This window comes from Equus przewalskii, chromosome 13 (assembly GCF_037783145.1).
Source record: "Equus przewalskii isolate Varuska chromosome 13, EquPr2, whole genome shotgun sequence".
NCBI classification, from domain to species: domain Eukaryota; kingdom Metazoa; phylum Chordata; class Mammalia; order Perissodactyla; family Equidae; genus Equus; species Equus przewalskii.
Genome location: NC_091843.1, coordinates 89764183 through 89788861, shown reverse-complemented (window position 1 = coordinate 89788861; position 24679 = coordinate 89764183). Strand labels below are relative to the sequence as shown.

Below are 24679 nucleotides of genomic sequence, written 5' to 3'. Positions count from 1 at the left end.
TGTAGCAGCCTTGGCTTAGACCAGGCAGGACCATCCTGCCAGTTGCACCCAACTCTTCAGGTTGGGTGTAGTTTGGTTGCGGCCCGGTGGAGGAAGCACTGACCTTCGTATCACCTCCTGTAGTTCCGGAGGTGGCTCAGGAAGAACAGAGGCAGATGGACTCCCCTCTCCCTTCCTCATTCCCCTGTGGTCAGTCTGGCAGCCTCAGTGTCCACTCATGTTAGTTTGTTGTTTTTCTTGTTTGTTGGCTGGTCTGTTTTCTTTAATTGAGGGTCTTTCAGTCCCACTTGAATTGTACCATATAGGGAGCCTTCAGTTTTTCTTGTAGGTAAGACTGCCCTCATCTTTAAAGGAAAATGTTTCTAAGTGCTTCTGTCATATATCTGGGACATGTGGAGAGAGGGTCAACAGTCAACGTGCAAACAACACAGACGTCATGAGAATCATAGATATTCAAAGACCTTTCAGCCCTACCTGGGCTTGGTCATTGGATCAATCTGTTGTGCAATTTCTGTGACTATGGGCAACTTTAAGCACATCTCTCCTGGCCCAGTAACTCCCATCCTTATAAGAAAAAGAAAAAGTCAAACCTCATGAACGGCACAGAAGTCGCTTGGCTCCTCTGTCCTCTTGCCTTGGCATTTACGTTTATCTCTCTCCTGCCTTTAGCCCCCACCCCTTTTCTTGTTTTTCTCTTACTGAGTCTCTTATAAAGGAGGAATGAAAATAATAACTAAAGCACCACTCCTGATGTCAAACGTCCTGGTTTGTCTTTTTCTGTACTTGCACGGAGGGGTGACCCCCCCACACTCCTTGTGTGCTAAAATCTTTTTGGTTATATTGTGACCTGCTTCGAAGTGAGGGTTCTTAACTTCATTTTAACAGACTTGCTATAGGCAGGTGACAGTCCCTGTTTCTGAGCCTTAAATTTCCCTGGTGACAGCTTCACCAGGGTAACCTATCGGAAGTCTGTAGAACACGTTTCTGCAGCGTATATTGGACGTGTACAGGCTGTGCCTGCACGCTGGACCACTTTTAAAGAGGCGGTGTGAAAATGGCGGTCTTTCTCACTGAGTGAACTTGGGCTGCTCTCGTTCCTTGAAGCCCTGGCAGCCTGGCCTTTGGGGAAAGGCCCTGGAGAAGAAGGCTGAGCAGGAATGGCTTGCTCATTAGCTGTTTGCTGAGGGGGCCAGTGGTGGCTGAATGTTAACCCTTCTGTCTAGTATGACTATCATAATCACGTAGGTTTGGTGGAACTAACTCCTTGAAATTCTGCCAAGGGCAGCATAAAAACGTACCTGGGTAGAAGTTCACCAATCTTGGCAACGTGAAAGAAGAAGAGTGTAAGGAGGAGGCGTAGGTAGCAGAATGAGGTGACCACCCACAGCACATGTGTTCGGAACACCTGCAAGACAAAGAAGCCGTTCTCAGAAGTGGGGCAATGAGCAGCATATGTAAATATTTCTGTTGAAAAGTCTTCACCCGCACTAAGTCACATTCAAAGGAGCTCTATGGAATTAGTGTGAACTTGTGTAAATTTGTGGTGCTGCCTTAAAAACAATCACCTAAGTAAATATATAAAAATATATGACTCAGGAGGAAGTGGCAGAGCGGAGAAGGACGGAGGCCTCTAGGAGGACAAACTTGAATTCACGGGTTGGGGCAGAAGTACAAGGTGAAGGTATGCTGAATAACAGCGTTTGGTAATGATGCGAGAATAGACCCTGAAATGCCCAGAGCTCCTAAAGGTTAGTTTTAAAATCCAGAGTCACTGGAAGAAGACGGAGTCAGCTCTCATTTGGCCACCCAGGCTTGGCAGCATTTAAAGGTAGTTGGCTGCATTTCCTTTCTGCCTTGCTGTCCTGAGGCAGCGTGGTGAGACTGCGGACGGCTGAGGCTTTGGACTCTGGCAGAGCATCTCCTGCAGACTCTGGGTGAACTGTTTATTGTCTTGTTGTCCAGGCCACGGGCTTCAGGAGACGGTGACAGTGTCTGTGTGCCTCTGCTCGGAAGGTTACTCCCCAGTGACCATGGGCTCTGGCTCGGTGACCTACGTGGACAACATGGCCTGCAGGCTGGCCCGTTTGCTGGTCACCCAGGCCCATCGCCTCACGCCTGCTAGCCATCAGACCCTGCTAACCCCGTTTGCCCTGACGGTGGGAGCGTTGCCTGCGTTGGACGAGGAGCTCGTGCTGGCGCTGACCCATCTGGAGCTGCCTCTTGGGTGGACTGTCTTGGGAAATTCTTCACTTTCAGGTGAGTCTTCACCAGAAAATTCCTGTCTCCTCTCTGTGTCAGAATGTACCTTACAATTTGTTGTCTGTCTGCCCGGGTGGGTGTTCCTGCCGCCTTTTGACCTGAGCCTCGCTCCCACGTGGCTGGGCTGCCTGAGGTCCTGAGCCTCTCATCTCTGGGCTGGTTGATGCTGCTCTGTTCCAGCGGGTGAAGAGCTTTGCCTCGGGAGGGAAGAATTGTTTCTTTGTGGCGAGCTCTTGAGCCAGCTGCTTTGGGCTGTGACTCCACTTCCCTCGGCACATTTTCTTGCTATGAGAAGAGGATATTGCCGCCCTGTTTACAAATAGGTGGAGTCTTCAGGCCAGGAAGAACGTGCAGCCATCTCTGTGGAGCACTTGGAAGAAAGGTGGCCATGCAGGATATGTAACCAACGTGTTGAAATCTTCACAAGTGTCATTGTCATTGAGAGCGTTCATATTATACAGATCTTCCTCGACTTACGATGGGGTTATGTCACTATCAACCCATCATAAACTGAAGATATTGTAAGTCGAAAATACATTTAGTACACTTAACCTACCAAACATGACAGCTTAGCCTCTCCTACCTTAAATGTGCTTAGAACATGTCCATTAGCCTACTGCTAGGCAAAATCATCTAATGGAAAGGCTATTTTATAGTGCAGTGTTGAACAGCTCATGTAGTTTATTAAATACTGTACTGAAAGTAAAAAACAGAATGGTTGTGAGGGTATCAGTTATTCACCCTCATGATCCCATGGCCACCTGGGACCCGCGGCTCCCTGTCCACCATCACAAGACAGTATCCTACTGTGTATTGCTAGCCTGATCAAAGTTCAATATTTGACGTTCAGTTTCTATTGAAAGAGGATCGCTTTTGCACCATTGTATAGTTGAAAAATTGTAAGTGCGACCATTGTAAGTCAGAGACTGTATTTGTACTTTTGAAGTTACTTCTGGATGCCCCCTGTTTGCTAAAAGACTGAATAGCCTGTTAATACCATTAAATACACTCTTGAAACCGTTTGGAATCTGTATGTGAACAGAGGTACAGATGTTCTATATAAGCCCATACTATGCACGAGGCGAAACTGTTCAATAGATGCTGCTTATGGTGATTACACATTATGTGATTTTATTGGAATTAGAGATAGTGCTCTGTATTCTACTGAACTCAACGTATACTGTTGCTGTTTTTTCTGTATTCTTCCCATGACTTTAGCTTTGTGGTTAGATGATGCTATTTTTAAGCATTTTTGCTTCATGATAAATTCTAGTTGCAGGTTGATTTAAATTTGTTATGGAGAAGATTAAATGCACTACTCTAGGTAAAGGGGTATGATTTTTGTAAACAGAATCATAAGGCCATAAGCCACCATCAGAAAGGGTTTCCATTTCTTTCCTTTACTCAGAGTTATACTAAAACTCTCCTGGGCATCTAGGGATGTTAAGGGCTCGGATGAGAGAAGTCACAAGTTCACTGTTGAGCCATGCCTGACTCCCGTGTGCTGCACATAGCTGGTTGATGTGTATGAAGGGGTGGGCTCCCTCAGGGAGGAGGTGGTGTCTGTCCTGCTCCCCATTATCCCCAAGGACCTGGCAAAGCCCTTGGTACATAGCAGGTGCTCAGAAGTATTTAAATGAATGAAGGGAGTATACTGAGACCTTCAAGGAGTTGTAAATCCTAGATAGGACTGTTGTAATTCTCCTATATAAATGTATATATAGGAGAAAAATGTATTCTGGCTAAGGAACTTTTTTCATATATATACACACATATATTCGTATGTATATTCTTTCATATATATACACATATATATGTGTGTATATGTTTTCTGGCTAAGGAACTTCATTTTCTTAAGACTTCTGGCTTAAAAAAATTCTACCAATAGTATTGAAGGGTGTTTTATTTTTTGGAAGGTGGACCCATTTAGACAAAGACATAAAGTTTTCCTAATTTCTCACCTGTCACCGCACTCAAGGCCGTAAGTAAAGAGCCTCGAAGCCTCCTGGAGAGGCAGGCACAGGTCAGTCACAGCGCTCCTTCCTTACCCAGCGGCTCCCTGACTGTAGCAGCTTGGAGGCTGCAGGGGTTCGGTTTGTGCCTCTGCACACATTGTTAACAATGACACATTGTTAAAGCGTTTGGAACGTCGTAATTGCACACGAGTAGCTTAAACTAAGAGCCTCCAAAGTGGGATTCATGTTACCCACATACTATATTTATTTTTCACCCCAAAACTTAGAAATAAATTAAAGTTTCCTAATCTTTAATCTGTGGATTGATGGTGGTACATGCATACACTTTTCTGTCTTGAGGGTGTATGCTCAGTTATTTTTGCGGATAGAGATACGTAAACAAGTAAGTTTGGAGAACACTGGGCTAAGTGCCAAGTTGACAAGGGGCATCTTATTGCCATTTTCATTTCTGTTTGGAGTTGTATTCTTGTTTTCTAAGCCTCCATCTGTCATGGTCTTGGTTTATTCATACCTTTTTTTTTTTAAAGATTTTATTTTTTCCTTTTTCTCCCCAAAGCCCCCCAGTACATAGTTGTATATTCTTCGTTGTGGGTCCTTCTAGTTGTGGCATGTGGGACGCTGCCTCAGCGTGGTCTGATGAGCAGTGCCATGTCCGCGCCCAGGATTCGAACCAACGAAACACTGGGCCGCCTGCAGCGGAGCGCGCGAACTTAACCACTCAGCCACGGGGCCAGCCCCTATTCATACCATTTAATAGGCAGATTTATGTCACCAAGGAGTCTTTTCTGATCTCTCTGCCATACTTATATAGATATATGTGTGCTCATGAGAGAAAGTCAGAGCAGTTCCTTTATGTGGTGAGCCGTTGTTTTCTGTGGGAAACGGTTCTAGTGTCATAGTTGTTAAGAATATGAGCTCTGAAGCTGGGTTCAAATCCTGGCCCTACTGTTTCCTGGCTATGAGACATCCTGGGCAAGTTATTTTAGTTCTGATGCCATGAAGTTTTAATTTCTAAAATGAGGCATAGAAGTACTCACCTCATTGGCTTATTGTGATGGTTAAATTGGATAATGTTGGTGAAACTTCTAGAACAATATCTGAACATACTGAGTTCTCAGTAAAAGTTGACTTTGATGTGTGTATGTGAATGGACTTCCAGATATAGAGAGTTTATTGTATGCACGTATGTGAAAGCAAATTACAGTTGGTCTGGACAAATGAAGCTATAGGCAAAGGATAAAATCCTGGTGTTGTAAACAATTCCTTGAAAATTTCTGTGAACTTGTCTAGACTTTCTCTAAGAACAGTTTACAATACTTGAGGTAACATTGCCTGTAGCCTAGACTTGTAATGGAATATCTGTACAACATCAGTGTTCAGGGATGGGGTTAATATTTCCTTTTTTTTTTCCTCCTCTGATTTGGATGAATTCCACTGCCCTGTCTTCTAGTTCACTTATCCTTTCTTCCACTTGATCTAGTCTGCTGTTGAACCCTTCTATTGAATATTTCATTTCAGTTATTGTGTTCATCAGCTCTATGATTTCTGTTTGATACTTTTAGTATTTTCTATCTTTGTTGAAATTCTCACTTTGCCCATGCATTGATTGCTCTCCTGACCTAAGTGAGCATCTTGATGACTGTTGATGTTGGACTCTCTGTCAGATAAATCACTTATCTCCATTTCATTAAGATCAGTTTCTGGAAATTTACCTTGTTCTTTTGTTTGGAACATGTTCTCTTGTTTCCTTCAACTCTCTGTTGGTTTATGCACATTAGATCAAACAGCCATCTTTCTCAGGCTTGACAGACTGGTCTTGTGTAGATGAACCTTGTCAATCAGCCCAGCCCAAGCTCCTGGTTGCCTTTCAAACCTTTGTGATAGACCAAGTTGCTGTTTTTGTCCTTAGTGGCTCCCAGTAGTGAAGGGTGTGCCAAGCCCATCAGTGTCCTCAAGGGGAAGATTCAGTTAGCACCTGAATGCTGGCTGATTAGAAGCCAGACCCTCAGGCATAAGCTGGGAAAGTATGCAATAAGATTCCTTCCAGGGAAAGACCAGGTGGTGGATGTTTCTGCCTGCTCCCTCCAAGCTGAGCCCTGGAGGGGATAGTCATGGTGTGTGCTTATGTGCCCATTAAGAACTGCTTCTTTGTTTGCTGTAGTCCTGTGGGAAAGCCCCATTGGCTTTCAGAGCTAGACGTTTTGGGGGCCCATCCCTCAGGTAGGAGCCTTAAAAGTTAGGGTGCTATATAGGTGATCCAAACCCTTCTCTCCTCAGGGAGAAGCTGGGAACTGGGGGTCCCTCCTGACTGTGTGATGCTCTGCCAGGGTTGGGGTTTCTGGTGAGAGTGTCTCAGACTTTCCTTCCTGTTTCTCATTCACCCAACATGTAGGAGTCACTCAGCAGGCTTCTGGATCCCTCTCAGAGGGAACTGCTCCATGTTTAGCTGCACATTTGGTGCTTCCATGGGAGGAGGGAGTCTCCCATGTTGCCATCTTAGTCCTTCAGCCTCAATGTAGTTGAGTGTTAAGTGGTTTAGAATCTGCCTCTTTTTCTAGTGCACATATTTTATTAGTGTTGCTTGCCTTCGAGGTAGATAAATTATAATAACAAAGCAAGAAGGAAGCTCTGGCATGTGGCCCACTGGAGTTCATCATGTGTTAGTGGTAATGGCATCGTAAGTGGAAAATAGTTTTTTTTCCTAGTAATTATTTTTCCTAATACTTATCCAAAAACTATTTAAAATCTCTACTATTCACACTTATTAAAAATTCTTTTTGTTTATTTCTGCTTTTGGGGGGGTATAAATGGATGTTACTGAATGAGTCTAGATTTCTGTAATGACATTGTCATGGGAGAGTCTGACTGAAGCCTTACTGTGAAGCATTACTCTATTTCCATGCGTTTTATAATAAATCCCTCACTTTTTCATTTCTCAATCACTGAGAGTTACCAGGAAGGCCTGAGATTCTGGAGAAGGGCCAGAGTCTGAGTGGAGTGCTGTGTCTCATAAAGAAAAGCAGAGCCTTCTCTTGGCACCGCATCTTACCTATCATTACTCACAGTGCAACTTCGTTATGTATTCCAGGGAAGGAAACATCCAGGTTTTATTTAATTTTGTGCCATAAATAAAATTGGATTCCTATTTCATAAAATTAAATTAATTTCTCTCTGTGAAATAGCTTTTGTGATAAAAGCTTTTGCAGGGTCTCAGGACCCCAAATGTGCAGTAAAACTTGGAGTAGTAATATTATTATCCAATAAAATCTCACAATTAATTTATCCTTTTTTGTTTTGGGTTTTTTGCTTGTTTGTTTTTTGACAGAAATCTTTTCTCAGAGATTGGCGTATTTTGTCAATTAGGTTAACTGGAGTAAAAGACTCTGTTTTCTTCTGTTGATGCTTGGCCACCTCTGAGTTAGTCTTCCCTTCCTCTCGACTAAATTACTTCCCTTCACTGTGTTCCCAGAAGCCTGCATGGCCGGCAAGCCCTATGCTTGCCATCCCCAGTGGGGAGGCTGCCATTTTAGTAAAGAGCCCAAAAGGACTACCAATGGCATCTCAGAAGACTGATGGTGTTATCCCTGGGGACATGGTAGCTCTTCTCCCAACCATGGGAGAGGTAGAGCTTGTCCTGGTTATGCTTGCTGATTTAGGATAAAAAAAGCTCACTTACTTAAAAAAAAAAAAGTCATATAAAGACTGTCTCTCACAGCATATATTTACACTTACAAACCAATATACAGCAATAATTTGCAGATTCAAGATTTTTTTTTTGCCAAAGAAAATTGCTATTGTGAAAAATGAATTTGAACTTTTCTACAGTTCTCCAGGTAAAAGTAGTTCATACGTTCAAAGTTCTACTTATAGGCAGATGTTTTTTGTTGTGGAAGAGATAGAACTCTCCATTATACAAATTATAAAAATGTAACAAAACCTGTTTTTTTTCCAGGTTTATTGAGGTATAATTGACAAATGATACTGTACAAGTTTAAAGCATACAATGTGTTGATTTGATGCATTTATATATTGCAACATACTTACTGCCATAGCATTAGGTGACACCTGCATCCCGTCACATAATTACCATTTTTGTCCTGAGAATGTTTGGGAAAGTGATACCTTAATCAGTTGGAGCTGCAGGGCAAACATATTAACATTCTTAAGAAAACAAAGAAAATTTTATCTGTTAGATTGCTTTATCAAGTTTAAAAAGTTGGCTAACTTTCCTCCTGCCTTTATGATTGATTCTGTGAATGGAAAAAGTTTTTAGGGTAAGCCAACTGAGCTTTTGCAACTTTTCCCCAGGGCTGTCTTGGGCATAAATGTGGCCGATGTATTTGGGGAGCCAGCTTCTCATTCTGTAGATGTGTGGTTGGTTAGAGGGCTGTCCCCAAAAACGAGCAGTGGTGGAAATGATAGGACCCACTGAGAGTGGTTCAGAGAACTTATTATTTTGATTATTATGTATAGAACTTCTTATAATATAGTTATAATTATGGAACTTATTATTGATTCCAAAGATCACATCAAGAATATGCTCCTCCCTTGCGAGTAATACTGGTGGAGTTATAGCAACCACAACAGATTTAAACTTGAATATGGAAGTTACAGAAATGGTGCTTTAGTGGCAGAATACGTGTTGTAAATCCAAGTAGTACCTGTCTGTGCAAAAATAAGTCACAATGTAACAAATAATGGCTTAAAGGAACAGTAGGAACCTTGTCATGGAGCACAAGGTCAATGGATAGGTAATACTATCACTAAGAAGAGCGGTTAGCGTGATGCTCTGGTTTATTAACAGTCTTCATAAATTAGTTCTGTTTGAAGGAGAGTGTTTGTTTTTCTACACTTTACAACTAATTGGGGCAATAGGAAAAGAACTTCAGAAAAAAAGGACTTCAGAAGAAAGTTGATAAGAGTAGGGGTTATTCGGTGACTGTTAAAATGTGTCTTGATTGTCTAGTGTTCCCTTAAGGAGTTTAAAGAGCAGTCATAATATTGCTTCTTATCTGCAGGAAAAGCCATTAAAAGAGAATTAACAGTTCATTACGAAAGATTCAGTGGGAACTGCCAATTTTCTGTGACATCTACCTCTTGCTTCAAGCCACATACCCAGAACCATTACCTTCTTTCTAGGCAGCCAGAGAAGGGAATGTGTGGGCAGCAATGTTTGACAGAGGAAAATATCTGTTATCTTTCTCTGAATGGAGGAAAGAGATCTGTAATCAGTAAGAAGCAAGATTTGTTTAACACTTGAAATGGAGCTTGGCTGGTGTTTTTATCCTTGAAAATCATTTTCTAGCTGTAGAAATAGAAGAAAAATAGAGCAAGGCTCAGGAGCATGGCGCTGGTGGTTGGCCCCGGCTTGACGTGTGTTCCAGATCTCATTAGCTGGAGGGCAGCAAATGAATTATAAGAGTTGCTTGCTGTTCTGCAGACTGTGTGAAATGTCAGCTTTGTTTTTCTGTGCCACAGCTTGGTACTGGACAGCAAGTTTGAAATAACATCAGCTGATGTCCTACCAGTGGGTAGGAAACCTGAAAAGGACAGATTTATTACAAAATACAAGTCTCCATTTCTAAAACAAAGTTTCTGAGGAGTTTTGAAATTAATGCATTATGGGTAGCAACTGATTCTGGGGTTTTCTACATTTTTCTTGGAAATACAAGCAGTTGTGTATACACTCAGTGCTACTTTGTAGACTGTCACTTCCAATAATATCTAACGGGACAAATATCTCCACACTTTGTTTCCTGACATTTAAAACTGGTGTTATATTCTGTCAGTTGCTAAGGTAACCCACCGATGAATGCTGGTGTGGAGAGAATGTCCTTTAACGTAGGTGCTATGGCAAATTGGTAAAATTGTTTCGCAGGACTTATCCATGCACATGTACACGAATGTGCGTTTGTGAAGTTTTAAATCCTTAATTTAAAAATATTTTCTGTCTTCTATCCCTTTTTTTAGCTTTTCATTTTTAAGGAATGGGATGTCTGGCAGTGAAGAATTTAATACAGAATTGAACTCTTCAGGAAAAGGGCTTTTTCCTCCATCAACTCATTTGGATTTATTTTTGAGTTAAGTCAGTAAACTCTTATTAAGCACATTCTCTGTTTAAGGGACTATGTTTTAAAGGAGAAAAAGTAGCTTAAACTCTTCCTTAAAAAATAAGCTTCCTGCTTTTGTCTGGCACAGTGGCCCTTAGACTGGAACAGAGAATTACAGATTTGCTGTCACATCTGAGAGATGGAGCATTGGGTTGTGTTCGGGTTACTTCCTCCCTCTCTCATAATTTTTAGGGAAAAACAATGTAACTGGGAGCTTTTATTTTCAAACACTACCCTCATGTGCTTCCCAAAGGACTTAGGACCTTGCAAGATTCTGAAATTGACCTGCTGGTGGCCGTCCCCATCCCTGGTTTCTCTCCTCGGAGAACCCTTCACACGCTGCAGGACGCATGTGGCAGTTTTTGGCTGTACCCAGAAAACTAAAATTGAATTTGACAATGGCAGTAGCCAAGGATTCGCTTGAATACTTGAGGAAAACAGTTAAAATCATTGCTGTTGTCATAGATTCCTTTGATAGGATTTGAATGCTGGCAGCTGTCCCCGTACTACTTTATTTAAAAAATAAAACATTGGTTTAAAAAACTACCAACGCTTGGCGGTTAACGGGCGGATGGTTGAAGAAGACGGGAGGGGGAGGCCTGGGCATGAGCCAGAAGTGGTGGCATCTTCTTAGGGAAATGACCAACCCAGTTTCCTGTTGCAAGGCCCCCCTTTCCTTGGCCCCAGTGAGCTTTGTCAGGCCTTGTCTTGACTCTTTCAAATGTGGGCATGAAGCTGTGTAGGTAGAAACCCCCCAAGATCTTCCATCATCTACCCTAGGTTCTAGCCCATAAGGATTCCCGCATTCCTGCTTTCCGTCCCCCATGTCTGTAGCTGCAGCAGCGTTGATATGCAGGTTTGTCTTGAGAGGATTGTGGAGCCTCATCTGCTGACATCTGCAGAGCGGGGAGCGGGTGTGAGCTGGCCCTCAGGCTTACTGTAGCTTAGTTTCCTTCTGCTTTTTCTTACTCTCGATTGGTTGATTTATTCAAGTTCTATCTTTTCTGCTCTTCTATTCTTGGTTTGATTACCTATGGGAGGCATAGGAGTAAAGAACTCGAGTTTTGGAGGTAGAAAAGTCTGGGTTCTGACCCTTGGTGCTCCATTTACCACCTGAGTGAGCTTGGGCAATTGCATAATCACGTCAAATCTCCGTCTCTGCCCCCAGGAAAGAGGGGAAATAATATGCCCCACCTGGGAGCAGAGCCTGTCAGGTTCAATGAGATAATGCAGGTAAAGTGCCTAATAAATGTTAGGTGGAAACAAGGAATGTAAAGTCCTCATAGTTACTGGCACCAGTGAGAATGAAATAAAGGTGGGTGTGGTGGTTCACTTCCGTGCTTTCAGGCTTAACAGCTGCCCATCTGGATTTCTAGTTCATGTTTGCCAACCTTCTCTGCTCCCCCACCGCAGGTAGGCAGCACCTTGATTGCTGACTTCCTGTTTGGTTTTTGCCATTTACCTTCCTCCTCTTCTCCCACCAGAATGTCCCTCGGTGAGTGTGCCCCCGTGCTGAAGGAGGGGATGAGGTCTCCCACTGAAGGTGTAGCCCAAACCCGCAGAGTCCAGCGTCCCTCAGTCTGTGCCTTTGCCCCTGGGGCTCGAAGTCAGACTTCCAGCACAGACTTCAAAAGGCCGTTTCCAAGGTGTGACGGGTCTGTGCGTTTTCTGCTTGTCAATAATAGACTGCAGCGTATTTTCATATGTCTCCCAAACAGAACAGGGTTCCTGGACGGTGAGTTGCAGGGGTCCTGCAAATTCTGTGGGCTTGCCTGTGGGGTGAGGGAGAGCAGAAGCATGTGCTGTGCACAGTAGGCTGTCGGCAGATAGTGAATGAACGGATGAAAGGTGGATGTGGATCATAGCCTTGAACAAATACTAACAAAAAACCTATTGCACAGGCTGGAAAAGGGGCTATGACATAATTGCCGCTTAGGGCACCTAGTGACCGTCTGCTGCCTGCAAATATACCATATATCTATTTAGTGAGCGTTTGTTTTATTTTTTTGTATTAAAAAGTTGGCCAAATGTGAATGACTGATCATAGTTCTTGAGAACACTGTCCCTTGTGTTATCTTCGTTCCAGCCCCTGACAATCCTGGATGGTAGGCTGGGCAGGTAGCACTTTGCGTTTATAGATCAAATGACTTCAAACTTGAGCGTAAAGTGGTCTGCCCAAAGCTGCATGCCTGGAGGTGTTCAAATCGAGACCTTTCAACCCTTTAATCTGTCCTTTTGCACCATACACTGTTGTGTCTGGATTCTGAATAACTTGTACTGATGCCCACATCGTGTGATTCAATCTGGAAATGTCTCCACATTGTGAGGGCCAGAAGTCAGATTGCCATCCCATAAAGTCTTTTTAGTGTTTCACCTGATTTAGTGCTAGTTCCATGAGCTAAAAGAAAGTGTAACCAACCTGTATGAGATGCAAAAATGCATGAAGTGCATTCCAGCCTTGTGTGATTGCTGTTTTCCCTGATTGTTTTCAGTCAGGAGTTGTAACCTGAGCGTCTGAAATGTGTCTGATGCAGAAAAGTTTCTGGAAGCTGAAGCCTGCCATTATGCTTGTTTCGTTCGTCTTCTAACCTTTTGCCTTTATGACCGAGCTGCACCTGCCATGCTGGTATTGTGCCTGGGGGTGGGGGGGGGTGTCCTGTTTCCTTATCTTTCCTATGAGTGTGTTTATATTTGCAATTCCTATCCTGGACTCACCAACCTTGGATCTTCTGTGTGGAAGGCCAGCTTGTTTATATACACACCAAAGCCCAGATTAGATGACCTAAATGGAAAATGCCATCCTACACGCCCTCTCCTTCCATCCTTGTTGAGAGTCCTGAAAAAATATCAGAGATTGTGTGTGATGCTCATGCAAATACTCTCTTCTACTTCCATGTAAATTTTGGTAATTTTTTTTCATTCCCTTTACTTTTTGCTTGTGATTTTGGTATTTTATGAGCATCTGTAAAGTTTCAAATCATGATACCTGATGTAGGTTGAATTAATATAACCCGTTGAGCAGTTTTCTTGTAGGCCAGATAGTTTCCTTGTTTCTATTCCCCCTTTGTGTCTAAGCCTAGAGCTGGTGTTCATTAGATGGTGATTTCATGGCCACATAATTATTTTATTCCGAACATAAGTAGGCTGGCTGTACGCTTCCTAAAGACAAGAACTGTGTCCATCTTTGTGTCCACAGGACCAGCACGTAGTAGGGTCTCGCTCAATGTTAGTCTACTTAAATGACTTTGATGCACCAATTAAGACCTCCATGAACATAAATGTGGCTCTGGAAATCAGAATAGAACTTGTTTTAATGAATTGGATTATGTGAATTAAAAAAATTTATTAATAAACTTACAGTGTTGGATCCATTTCAGTGGCTCTACTTGGTAGTTATGAAACGTTGCTAAACCCTATGAAGTAGTACTTCTTTATTTATTTAAAATATTTTACTTTTCCTTTTTCTCCCCAAAGCCCCCTGGCACATAGTTGTATATTTTAGCTGTGGGTCCTTCTAGTTGTGGCATATGGGACGCCGCCTCAGTGTGGCTTGATGAGCAGTGCCATGTCCGCGCCCAGGATTCGAACTGGCAAAACCCTGGGCCGCCTGCAGCAGAGCGCACGAACTTAACCACTCAGCCAGGGGACTGGACCCTGAAGTAATACTTCTGAATTAGTCTGTGTTTAAAAATATCATTTGCTTCTACATTGTTATCCCCATCGTGTTTTAGCTTTAATATTTTGCTCAATGTTTAAGGCTATATCCTGGCTTAGCAGCATGTAATGAAGATTAAAAATAACTTAAAAATCACCAACATTATTTTTCTTTGTTCTGATTCACTGGTGAAATGTTTTAGCTAAGACATCTTAAGAGCTGACTGGGAAGTCAGTGGTATAAGAAGGAGGCATAGATATTTAACCACTTATTTATTTCAAGTAGCAGGTCCCAGCCTTGACTTGGCATTAGAATCACTTGGGAATCTTTAGAAAAGATTGATACTTGGGCCCCACCCCAGAAATTCTGTCTTAATTGTTCTGGGGAGGGCCTTGAACACAACTCAGGGTGTATGTGTGTGTGACAGAGTCAGATATCATTAGGTTACAGAAGTACCAGCACCTCCCATTCTCTCCCCATCACGTTCCCTCCCCCACTCAGGTGCCATGCTGACTTTATAGTAAACATTTACTTGCTTTTCTTTATAGTTTTACCACCTATGTACCCCAAATAACATGGTTTAGTTTTCTTTTTTTTAACTTTATATTAGTTGAAGCATATTCTCCATATCCTTTTGTGATGTTCTCTCCTCAGCCTTGTGTTTCTTCGTTTCTTCTGTGTGAGTCTATAATTCACTTTTGTTGTTAGAATGCTAATGTGTGATTGCACTGCAATTTATTCTGTTGTTGATGGACGTGAAGATGACTTCTATCTTTGACCATTTTGCATTTGGGGCGTGTTTCCTGGTACACGCAGAGCGTAGTCCTCCCCAGGGTTTATGTGTGGAAGTGGGATGGCTCAGTCAGAGGCGTTAGTTTCTTCATCTTCGTTAGACTGTGCCGCTGGGTTTTCCAGAGAGGTTGTTCCGTTTACATTTCCTCTGGCCGTGAATGTGAGGTCCTGAGGGTTGCTAAGTTGTTTTGCAATCTTCCAACAGGAATTTCTGCTGATGGAAAGGCATCGTCAGACCTTGTTTGGGTGTGACAGTGGCTCCTGAGTCCTTATTGGATGGGCAGTAAATGGAATCAGTTAACTTTCGTAACACCAGACTGGCCGTCCCTGCTCCTCAGGTGCCCTGGCAGCTCTCTGGTGTGCGTCCCTGCTCCTCAGGTGCCCTGGCAGCTCTCTGGTGTGCGCTGCCTTTCACGGTTCCTTGATCACCAAAAAGTCAGCGCGGGAATGAATACCCTTAGGACCTCGGGTCTTTGATGTGACAGCCTCATTTTCCAGGGAGAGAAACTGAGGCATGGAGAGTGAGGGGCAGTGATTTTGAGCCTCCTGCCTGCCCGGGACAGATGCTCTAATGGGAACGTTGACTGAAAGACGCAGCCTGCTCCTTCCTTGTTGTGATCTTGCTCCCAGGATGTGACAGGTCGTGACTTTTAATGTTTGCCATTAGAGCAATTCTTAGTAATTCTAGTTACATTCGTTCGACTAACTCCAGGCACCAGCTAAACAGGAAGAGACATATTTATTTGGTAAAGAAAGATTTCATTTTCATTAAACACCCCCACCTGCCAAATTGTGTAACCCCTGTCCACAGCTTGTTTTCCTGACTGCTGGTAAGACTCTGAAACTTCTAACAAGCAGAATTATTTATATATGTCATGATGTTTCCTATTTCAAGCTGTTTGCCCTATTCTGGGCTCTGGACGTTTATAGTGAATGAGAAAGCTCGCTCTCAAAACATGTTGGTCAGCTTTGTGTTTGTTTTGTTCAAACACCAGAGGATCCTACCCCGCCTGCCCCAGGAAGCTGGTAGGTGTGCAGAGAGGGAGGGAGAGTGTCAACAGTGAGCGATCCAGTCCCATGGGCTTGCTGGCCGCTCCCATTGAGCCAGAAGTGAAGATGGAACCAGGAAGGAGGGAACGGGGAGCTCATGAGCAGGGCAGACCTGGAGAGTGCTCCTGGGGGAGGAAACCACTTCTCCCCACGCTCACACTGTCCAGGAGTGGAATACAGTGAACTACGCCCCAGGTTTAAGGGTATTTAGGGCATTGCCCCAGGCACTGTAGAGAGTACCATTTAAATAGTTGACACCATACTTGCCTTTGTCAATGGTATTATTTTAAAAGGGAACCAAAAGGTTTAGATGTTTGCTTTTGGTCATATTTTTCTTATAAGAAAATTGTATCCTGTAAAACCACAGGATGTTTCTCACCAGGTTCAGATTGGGATCTGTGACTTAGAAATTCCATGCTGGTGTGGCTGGTTACAACCTGATGCTGACAGGCATGCTGGAGAGCGTACGTGTGTGTGTGTGTGTGTCACATGTGCATGTGTTTGCTTTGTTATCCTAATAAGTCTCTTCCTGATTATTATTTAAGAAGGAAGAAAATGGAAATGTTATCAAACATGCCTTTTTGGGATCTGTTAAGACTAAAAACCCTACTTTCTAATAAAATGAGTTTCAAGGTTGAAAAATTAGATAGAGAATAAATTAATTCAAGGTAAGTTCTTTAATAACCAACACAGCTCTTTTGCAAATCTCAAGTATGTTAACAAATATCTGGTGGGGGTGCTCTGCATTGTCTTTTTTAGATTTTCTGCCATTTCAGATGTCATTTTACTGGGGGGCAGGGTCTGTGCTGTGTCGTACAGATGGATGGTCGAGCAAATACTCAGTGAAGTTGGTGGCATTTCTCTGGGAGGGTTCATTTACATATTTGAAATATGGACCTTGTGTTCATTGATTGAGATATAGAGATAGCAGTGTAAACCAATTAAAAATGTAAACTAATCAGTTTTCTTTCGCATCCATGTTCAGTGGCTATTTCTTCCTAATTGTTTCAAATTAGAGCTTAGTTGGATGCTGGCTTCCCAGATGTCGTCACCACAGCCTGCTGGGGACACAGGGCTGAGTGTACTGTCTGCTGTAGTGAGGGAGAACTCTGCCTCCACAGTCGTAGCAGCATCTGGACGGGAGAAGGCAAGGACAGAATTTATTGAGAACTTGAAGTTTGGTTTAATGAGAGTCTTTTAATGCAGGGGAGGAGAGATGGGGGTGGTGGGGGGAGGGCAGCTTGATTCGGACTGGGTAAGGATCATGGTAAAGTAGTTCAACATTGGCTTTAGGGCTTACACTGTTGGTGCTTCCTGCTGAAGGGTGGATGGGTCTTGAAGGGAGTTCCTGTAATGAACAGTCAGTCAGTTGCCTGAGCGAGAGTCTTTTGGAAAGTGAAGCTATGCTAACGAAGACAATGGAATAGTAAGATCACGTTAATGTGGACAGTAAGCTGTGTGAAGTGGGTGGTTTTTGTCTTCAGTGTCCAAGCTGTGTGTGGCACCACATAGTTTCTGTTCTCGGATTTTGGTCAAAAGGTATCAGAGGCAGAAATAAGCATGATAGATGCTCCAGATGGCAGCTGCAGCCATGTGTTCAAAGCTGACTTTCATGGGTACTCATGGTCATTTCTTCATTCATTCAATAAGCGGATGTTTATAGAGCATGTACGTGTGCAGGTACTGTGCAAGGATAAAAGGTCCCTACCCTCTTGGCCTCTCACTCTTGTGTGGTACAGCGTTGTCTGGGTCTCTTTCAGATCATAAACAGTCAATAACCTTGTTTAACTGGCAGGTGTGTAACTCGAATTCTCGCTGCTTGCTTGTTCTAACAGATCTTGAGTGTTATTTTCGTGTTCGGTTGAAGATTAGGCTTGTCTTAAGACATGTCTTAATGTCTACGGAGTTCACTGGCCTGGATTTTTTTAATGTAGGCAAATTTCTTCTTTTGCATATTCCTAATGTAATGTTTACTGTGGGCCAGCTGTGTTCCAGGCACTGCGCTGTTGCAGTAGAAATATAGGTGTGCAAACTATACAAATTAGGCAATTTAAATATACACAAATAATCGAGACTTCAGCAGTCAATTGCCATTCCACTCCACAAATACTGAATGACTTCAGTTTGCCAGAGAGTATGCTAGGTGTCAGCAATGAAAAACTATGAGGGGCTGTAAGATAATATAGTTTGGAAACAACCAGAATGTAGAGTGGCCGACCCCACAGTGAAAACCCAGGCACACAGGCCAACCCGGAGCACTCTGTCAGGGGCACGTGAAAAGACGTGGCCGAGCTTTTTAAGCAACACACTGGGGTGGCTTTGGCAACGTTGAAATGATCCCAGGGATCTAGTAGATGGATGAAATCACCACTGTGAAGTTTGAGAAAGACCATGGTGTCTAGTTAGCTTCTCACCGGGGAAGAGGACCTTCATCTGAGGACAAAGGGTGGAAACGGAGGCTCCTTTGTGGTCTTAGGCACTAAGAGCCCGCCCTGCTGGAGAAGCAGCATCTCCTTAAAGGACACCTTAGAAATGCACGATGTCTGCTTCCAAAGGACCGTCTGTTCCTGGCACTTGTTTTCCCTGGATGACTTGACTGCATGTGACTGAAAGGTGATGTGAACTCAGACCATCGTGGGTGGAAAGAGCAAAGTACCAGCGATGAGTGGACCTGGCTCTAGCACCTGCTGGCCACCTGACCTTGGACAAATTACTTGACCTCGTTACATCTGTAAAATGAGGTGTTTGGATTAGAAGCTTTGGATGGTTCCTTCCAGCTTCGACATTCTTATGTCTAAATACGTGGTCTCTCGGATGAAATGTATGAAACTAACTTTGTCAAAGGAGGAGCTGTTATCATACGTTTTTCTCTCTTTCCAGTTTCTCTGCACAGAGAATCTCTCCTACACCTCGCTGTGAGATGGGGCCTGGCTAAGCTTTCCCAGTTCCTCTTGTGTCTCCCTGGGGGAGTCCAGGCCTTGGCTCTACCCAACGAAGAGGGTGCCACGCCATTGGACTTAGCTTTACGTGGCGGACACTCGAAGCTGGTTGAAGACATCACAAAGTGAGTCTGCAACTTGATTGTTTCTCTCCATCTGTTTCTATAAAGTCAGCCAAGCATTGTGGAAAAATGGAAATAGCCAAACCACAAGCTGATATTGGCTTGTTTTACCATTAGTTCCCAGATATAAAGTACAGATATGCATATAGTACATAAACTGATATACAGATATATTTGGTATTAACATTTCCTGGGGGAGAAGGGGTTAGGGAGAAAATGTCTCAAAAGGCTCTGCAGGGGCCATAAGAAGAAAAAAGGTTGGGAAACAGTAGTCTAACCCCCACTTATTTTTCAGGTTTCAGTTTAAATGTCACTTCTTCAGAGAGGCCTTCTTCTATGTTATGGTCTTTTGTGATTATGATACTTCACAGTAGTAATTGTGATTAAAATTATGATTCACACTATTAATCATAATTTAGAACTCTGTTTGCATAGTGACCATCTGTTTCATATGTCTCCCTCCTAAATCACCTGAGAGCTGAAACTATTTCTGTTTTCCCCACGGCAGTATTTTTAGTGCCCTGTTCAACAGATGACATTCACTGAAAGAATATAAACTTTTGTTGAACCAGTGAATAACACACAAAACTTAAGATACTAGGTAGGCAATGGGGTAGTTATTAGGATCTAGTGAAATAATGTAAAGGAAATAATTTGTCAGCTGTAAGGTTCTCTATTGATGATATCAACACTTTCAATGAATAGTTAATGTATTGTTGGTTACTTAGAATGGTTCAGATTGGTGTTATTCTTATGAAAGGAGGATTCATATATAGTGATTTTCTTGACTTAACATGTGGCAAAAAAATAGATAAATGGGAAAGTACATTGAAAATTACAAAGTACTACATAAATATTGTCAGTGTTATTCCATGGTATGTCTCAATGGACTGGTTCTTCTTGCTGGCTCATGGAACTCAATGTGATTAATTTATGGTTATATGTTGCATAAATGGATATTGGAGTAGAAGTCAGCTGTTGTGTTTTTCCCCCCTCATTTGGTCAAATGACCATCAGCCAAAGGAATAGCCCATCCAAAAGGAATTACCCTTTTCTTTGCTCTAATACGACCCCACTGTCTTGGCTAACAAGACCAAGGCAGGACTACCTCCTTTGACTTAGTCATTCTGGATAGTTCAGTGTCACACTGAGGTCCTGGAGGCTGGCTTCTTCATTGTCTATAGCTTTGTTATCTTTCTACTGTGTCCAAGACCAGAAGATATTATGTGTTTTTAAAAGTTTACACCTCTAATAAATCCATTCATGGAGGGGATTAGAAGTAGACAGTAAGCTAAATTCTTATTCTATGATGGAGCTTCCATTTTCTAAATGAGTAACAATGATCTTATTGCTCAGGCTCGGAGTCCACTCACCTCAGTGGTTTGTTGTTGGCACGTCTGGAAGATTCTGGAGTCCCTGCCAGTAATTAGCATTGAGAGTTTGAGGAGATGCTCTAAATCTTAGAGTTCAAGATTTGGATTTTTATGGATCTCTTTTCATCATACCGTATGATGAAGATAACATTTATTTGATTGCAAGTATACTACATTTTTGTAAAGCAAGCAGTCATTAATAAAATGGGGTCACGAAAGAATTAGAAAGAGGCATAGACCTAGTTCTGTGAAGTGAGGAATCTGGGAGCAATCTGTGGGATGTGACAGCATGCTGAGGTGGCTGTTGTCTTGGGGTGCTAACATTTTCCTCCTGAGGCTTCTTTACTGTTGCAATTGCATGACCTTATAAGTCATCCAGAATATTGTGTTACTAACCGCAAAGCCCACATATAGCTAATAAATTTGCAATTGTTCTTAGCCAAAACATAACAGAAAATAAGCTTATATGCAAGAATTTAGTTTGGGAATATTGTTCCTTTGTTTACGAGTGTATTCAAGACTACAACAGCATCAGATTCATGGGTGTTTTAACTTGCATGAGAAAATGATTTCCAACAGTGGACCAGCGTGTTATGACTGTCTCACTTGTTTGGGACATCCAAACCTCACCATGCTCCCTGGAGATCCTATCTGTTTTCCCTTGTAATCACCTAATAAACTCTTGGCTGCCAGCTAATTTATTCTACATGTGGCCCCATTAAAGCAAGAGGCATCTTTCCAGATTAAAAGGAGAATGAAATAAGGTAAAGTACTATATTTAAAAGTCAGTACTGTTTCATTATTTATATAAATCTTTAAAGTGTGTAATATATGTGTATGGCTTTTCAATCGACATCTCTAGGTGGAAAAACAAAGATGGCTTCATCAGGACCTGTTTACTGGTCTTATGTATTGTTAGTAGGTGGCTTTCCAGGATCGTCTTGCCCGTTGGATTTGTAATGTCGGGGGCACTGAGGGTCTTGGGGTCTTGGGGTTGGTGTCTCCAAAGCTGTGCATGGTTTTGATTTGTGATGCTTCAGTTTCCAGGGCAGACGTTCCCCGGGCTTCTCCCGAGCGCAGCTCAGCGAAGATGCCTCCCTGCGGTATATTCATTCGTCAGAGACGCTGACCCTGACGCTTCACCACACAGCCGAGCATTTGCTGGAGGCAGATATTAAACTCTTCAGGAAATATTTTTGGGATAGAGCCTTTCTCATCAAGGTTTGTGCTCAATTATTCTGTTATACAGTAACTCACGCTCCTTGAGAGTGTAGGCAGTAACTCGTTGTTTGGGGAACAGTATTTTTGGGGGTAACTCTTTCTTTTCTAATGGAACCTTGGGGGACATGGCATGGAAACTGTGTTACATCAGTAGAGTAAAGATGATTATATAATATTTTGGCAATAGAAAATAATGTGTGTAATATTCTCGTTTCCTTTACTTGTCATGAGCCAGCCCTACCAGTGCTGGGTTTTAATATGCTCATACTGGATATTTTCTGATCTAGAATTCTTACCGAAGGCAGTTGCCTTTAGGGTCGTTTTACATGTGTAATGTCTGCTTGAGGGCTCCTTTATGGCTTTGGTGCATTTAAGCATTTGTTCCAGAGTGCAGATTCTTCTTGAATGGGGACTGGTGATCTAAAACCAGTACTTTCTCAAAGCGGCTTTTCCACCTCCCACCACGGCCCAAACACCAGCCTTGAGTGCTGTCATAGCGTGCCTGTCTCAGGTTTGAAAGAGCTCATCTTCATCATTATTATTTTTTTGTGGGATCTGGAAGAATATAAGGAATATTTAGACCTTTTAGTCATTATTAAGCAGAATGTGATATTGAGTAAAAGGCCTCGAGTCAGTGCCATTGGTGGTGCTCCAGGGTGTACGGGTTCAGTCACTGGATCCCGTGACGCCCCTCGCACCGCGTCCTCGAGTACGCTCGTTAAATAAGGCACAGGGTGCATGCGTGTACAGGCTCCACAGAGCGAAGAGTCAGTTTAGAAAACTGATATTGTCATTTATCACAGTTTTGGCTTTTGTAAAATGTTTGCTTCATAAAATTAAAGATTTAGCCAAAGATATTATATATCAAATAAAGATTATTATTGGCTTACTCCATATAAGGTTTTATTTAAACAATTAAAAGGAAATGTGCTCTTTAGAGTATAAAGTACTTCTCTTTGTGGGGTTTTAGGACATTTAGTGTATAATTTTTTGGCATGTGGCATGGTATTTCCGTATTTGGTTAAGGATACTTGTCGTTTAAAGACCCTAAGCCCTCAGTGTCCCTGTGGCCTCTCACCCAGGCGGGCGGAGGGCTGGCCTTGCGAGCAGCGTTCCTCAGGATGAGCTCGTCTCCCCGTGGCTCCATCAGGGCAGAGCTCAGCAACATATGTTCTTAGAGGGGGCACTCAGACCACAGCATGGCACCCGGTGACAAACTCCCAAAGAGGATAGGGTGTGCTCTCTGTATCTAGCAAAACGTATCGAACATTCACGTCGTTAGAAGATCTTCCAGCTTCTTAGGCTGGATTTGTGATTTCTCATCACACATTTGGGATAATACTGATGACCTGAGGAAGATTTAGGAGGAGTAAATCTAAATACTTCAGTAATTTCTTGTAGTGAATTTTATAGTAAAAAAGACCAAAGGGAGATCGCTTTCCAGTTTCTGAGATTGTCATTTTATGGGAAACACTCGCTGACAGCGTCAGTTGCACCGGGCTGCCCTGTGTTCTGGCTGGCAGCCTTCGTCTTTTTTGCTTCCTACTTGGAGTGTGTGGCTGGCTAGTGAGGGGGGAATAGTGCTCCGGTTCTTTAGAACCTCCAAAGTCATTAATTTTTACCTGCCCGACAAAATGTTGCTATAGTATTCTTGGGTTTAAAATCTCTCTGTGGCACTTCTTCCTGGGTTAGATGTTATTAAATGTAAGCAGGTGGTAATTGTTATATAGGTTGTCCACACTAGAGCTTTACAATTTGGGGAAACAAATGAGATAACGTATAGTCATAAAGTACTCATGCTTTATTACCTCTTAGATGTCTGAAAGTCTGTTTTTATATGACAGCTATGCACGATACCTTTGATCTGAGGGACTAATTTATTCTCAGTGAGGAGATGGCAGCCTGGTGTCAGACACCAGCATTGCCTGATACCCTTTCCCCTAGGCTTGGCGGTTGCCCTCGTTGACAGACAGGGTTTCGGGGTCATGGCTGACCCCAGCTCAACATGTGGAGCAGGTGCTGTCTTTGCCCTGAGCCGACATGCTGAGCCCTCCTCCAGCCCGGGTGCTCAGGCTGCCGTCTCCTCACTGCACCCAATATGCACGTGCTCTGTCCGTCCTTCAGGTGCACAGGGGGCCCTAGGCAAGAGAATGCTGTGTCCTGGGGGCGAGGCTGGGGGCGTTAATGGCCCTGGAGGGTAGGTGCCTGGGTACTTCTTGTTCCATACCCCTTAGTGGTTTGGTAAATTGTGTATATTTTCATATTCTTTCTGCTCTGGCCTCAGGATGTTCTGAAATAGCTAGGAACCAGGCGCTTGATACACTGAGCTTACTAAGGTGCCCATGGGACTCTGGGGTCTGTCAGTGGCAGGCTGCCTGCCCAGGTTTGCCCCGGGTTTCTTTTGGAACTCGTGCTGCCGAGTCTTGGGCTGTTTTACCATTTGGTGCTTCAACACTTCATTCTGTTTCTGCACATTTTCAATGGCTCTGGGGAATCCATCTGAAAAGAAAATATAGCTTGCTCTGAGAGGATGCTCCTCTCAGGCTCCCCAGCCTGGTCTCGGAGGGACGGCCCGTACCTGCCATTCATCATGAGTCCTCCCGGTGATGGAGGTCCTCTCCCATCGTCTGAGCCCCGCCATCCCTGTGTCTTAGGGTGTGGATGGCGGTGGGTCTCAGCGGCAAGATGGAGGTCTCTCTCCAGACCTCCCCAGGCGGTGCCTGCGGCCTGTCCCAGCCCCCAGATCCTTGACTGCGGTTTTTATCTCTTTGTTGCGTATTTGAAGCCTCAAACGGTTTTCAGTGTCTTCTTTTTCTTCCTTTCTTAGGCTCTTGAAGAGCAAGCAGCCAGGCCAGAGGAGAGATCAGATATGCCCTCCAGTGCTGCAGAAACCCAAGAAGGTAGGCGTGCTCCTTGCCCCCTTGAGGGACCCGGAAGGTGCTCAGGACCGACTGGTTGGCTGGTGCTTGAAGTGCGCCGTGGGCAGAGTGGGAGCCAAGGGCCTCGGCGGCAGGATCAGGGCTGTGGGTACAAGGCCTCGGGTCCTCCGACAGCATCGAACGAAGTGAACTGTTTCTACTTTAGTTCAACTGGCGTTTATTGAGAGCCGACTGCCAGCCCCTGGGGCCGGATCCTCCCTCGTTCCTGACTTTCAGGGTGCTCTCCTGATGCACAGATCGCTC

At 43.4% G+C, this 24679-nt stretch overlaps 1 protein-coding gene across 35 annotated transcripts in view; it reads left to right on the top strand.

The window, feature by feature from the left end:
• Nucleotides 1-24679, top strand: part of ARHGEF28 (Rho guanine nucleotide exchange factor 28) — a 273643-nt gene that overhangs the window by 109773 nt on the left and 139191 nt on the right. For 30 of the 35 annotated variants that reach the window (XM_070569821.1, XM_070569819.1, XM_070569810.1 and 27 more), the window contains 4 exons: nucleotides 1963-2256; nucleotides 18723-18906; nucleotides 21317-21497; nucleotides 24325-24397. In XM_070569821.1, coding sequence (XP_070425922.1) covers nucleotides 1963-2256; nucleotides 18723-18906; nucleotides 21317-21497; nucleotides 24325-24397 — 732 coding nt within the window. The remainder of the gene's footprint in view (nucleotides 1-1962; nucleotides 2257-18722; nucleotides 18907-21316; nucleotides 21498-24324; nucleotides 24398-24679) is intronic. The other 5 variants (XM_070569840.1, XM_070569835.1, XM_070569839.1 and 2 more) reach the window with 1 other exon arrangement.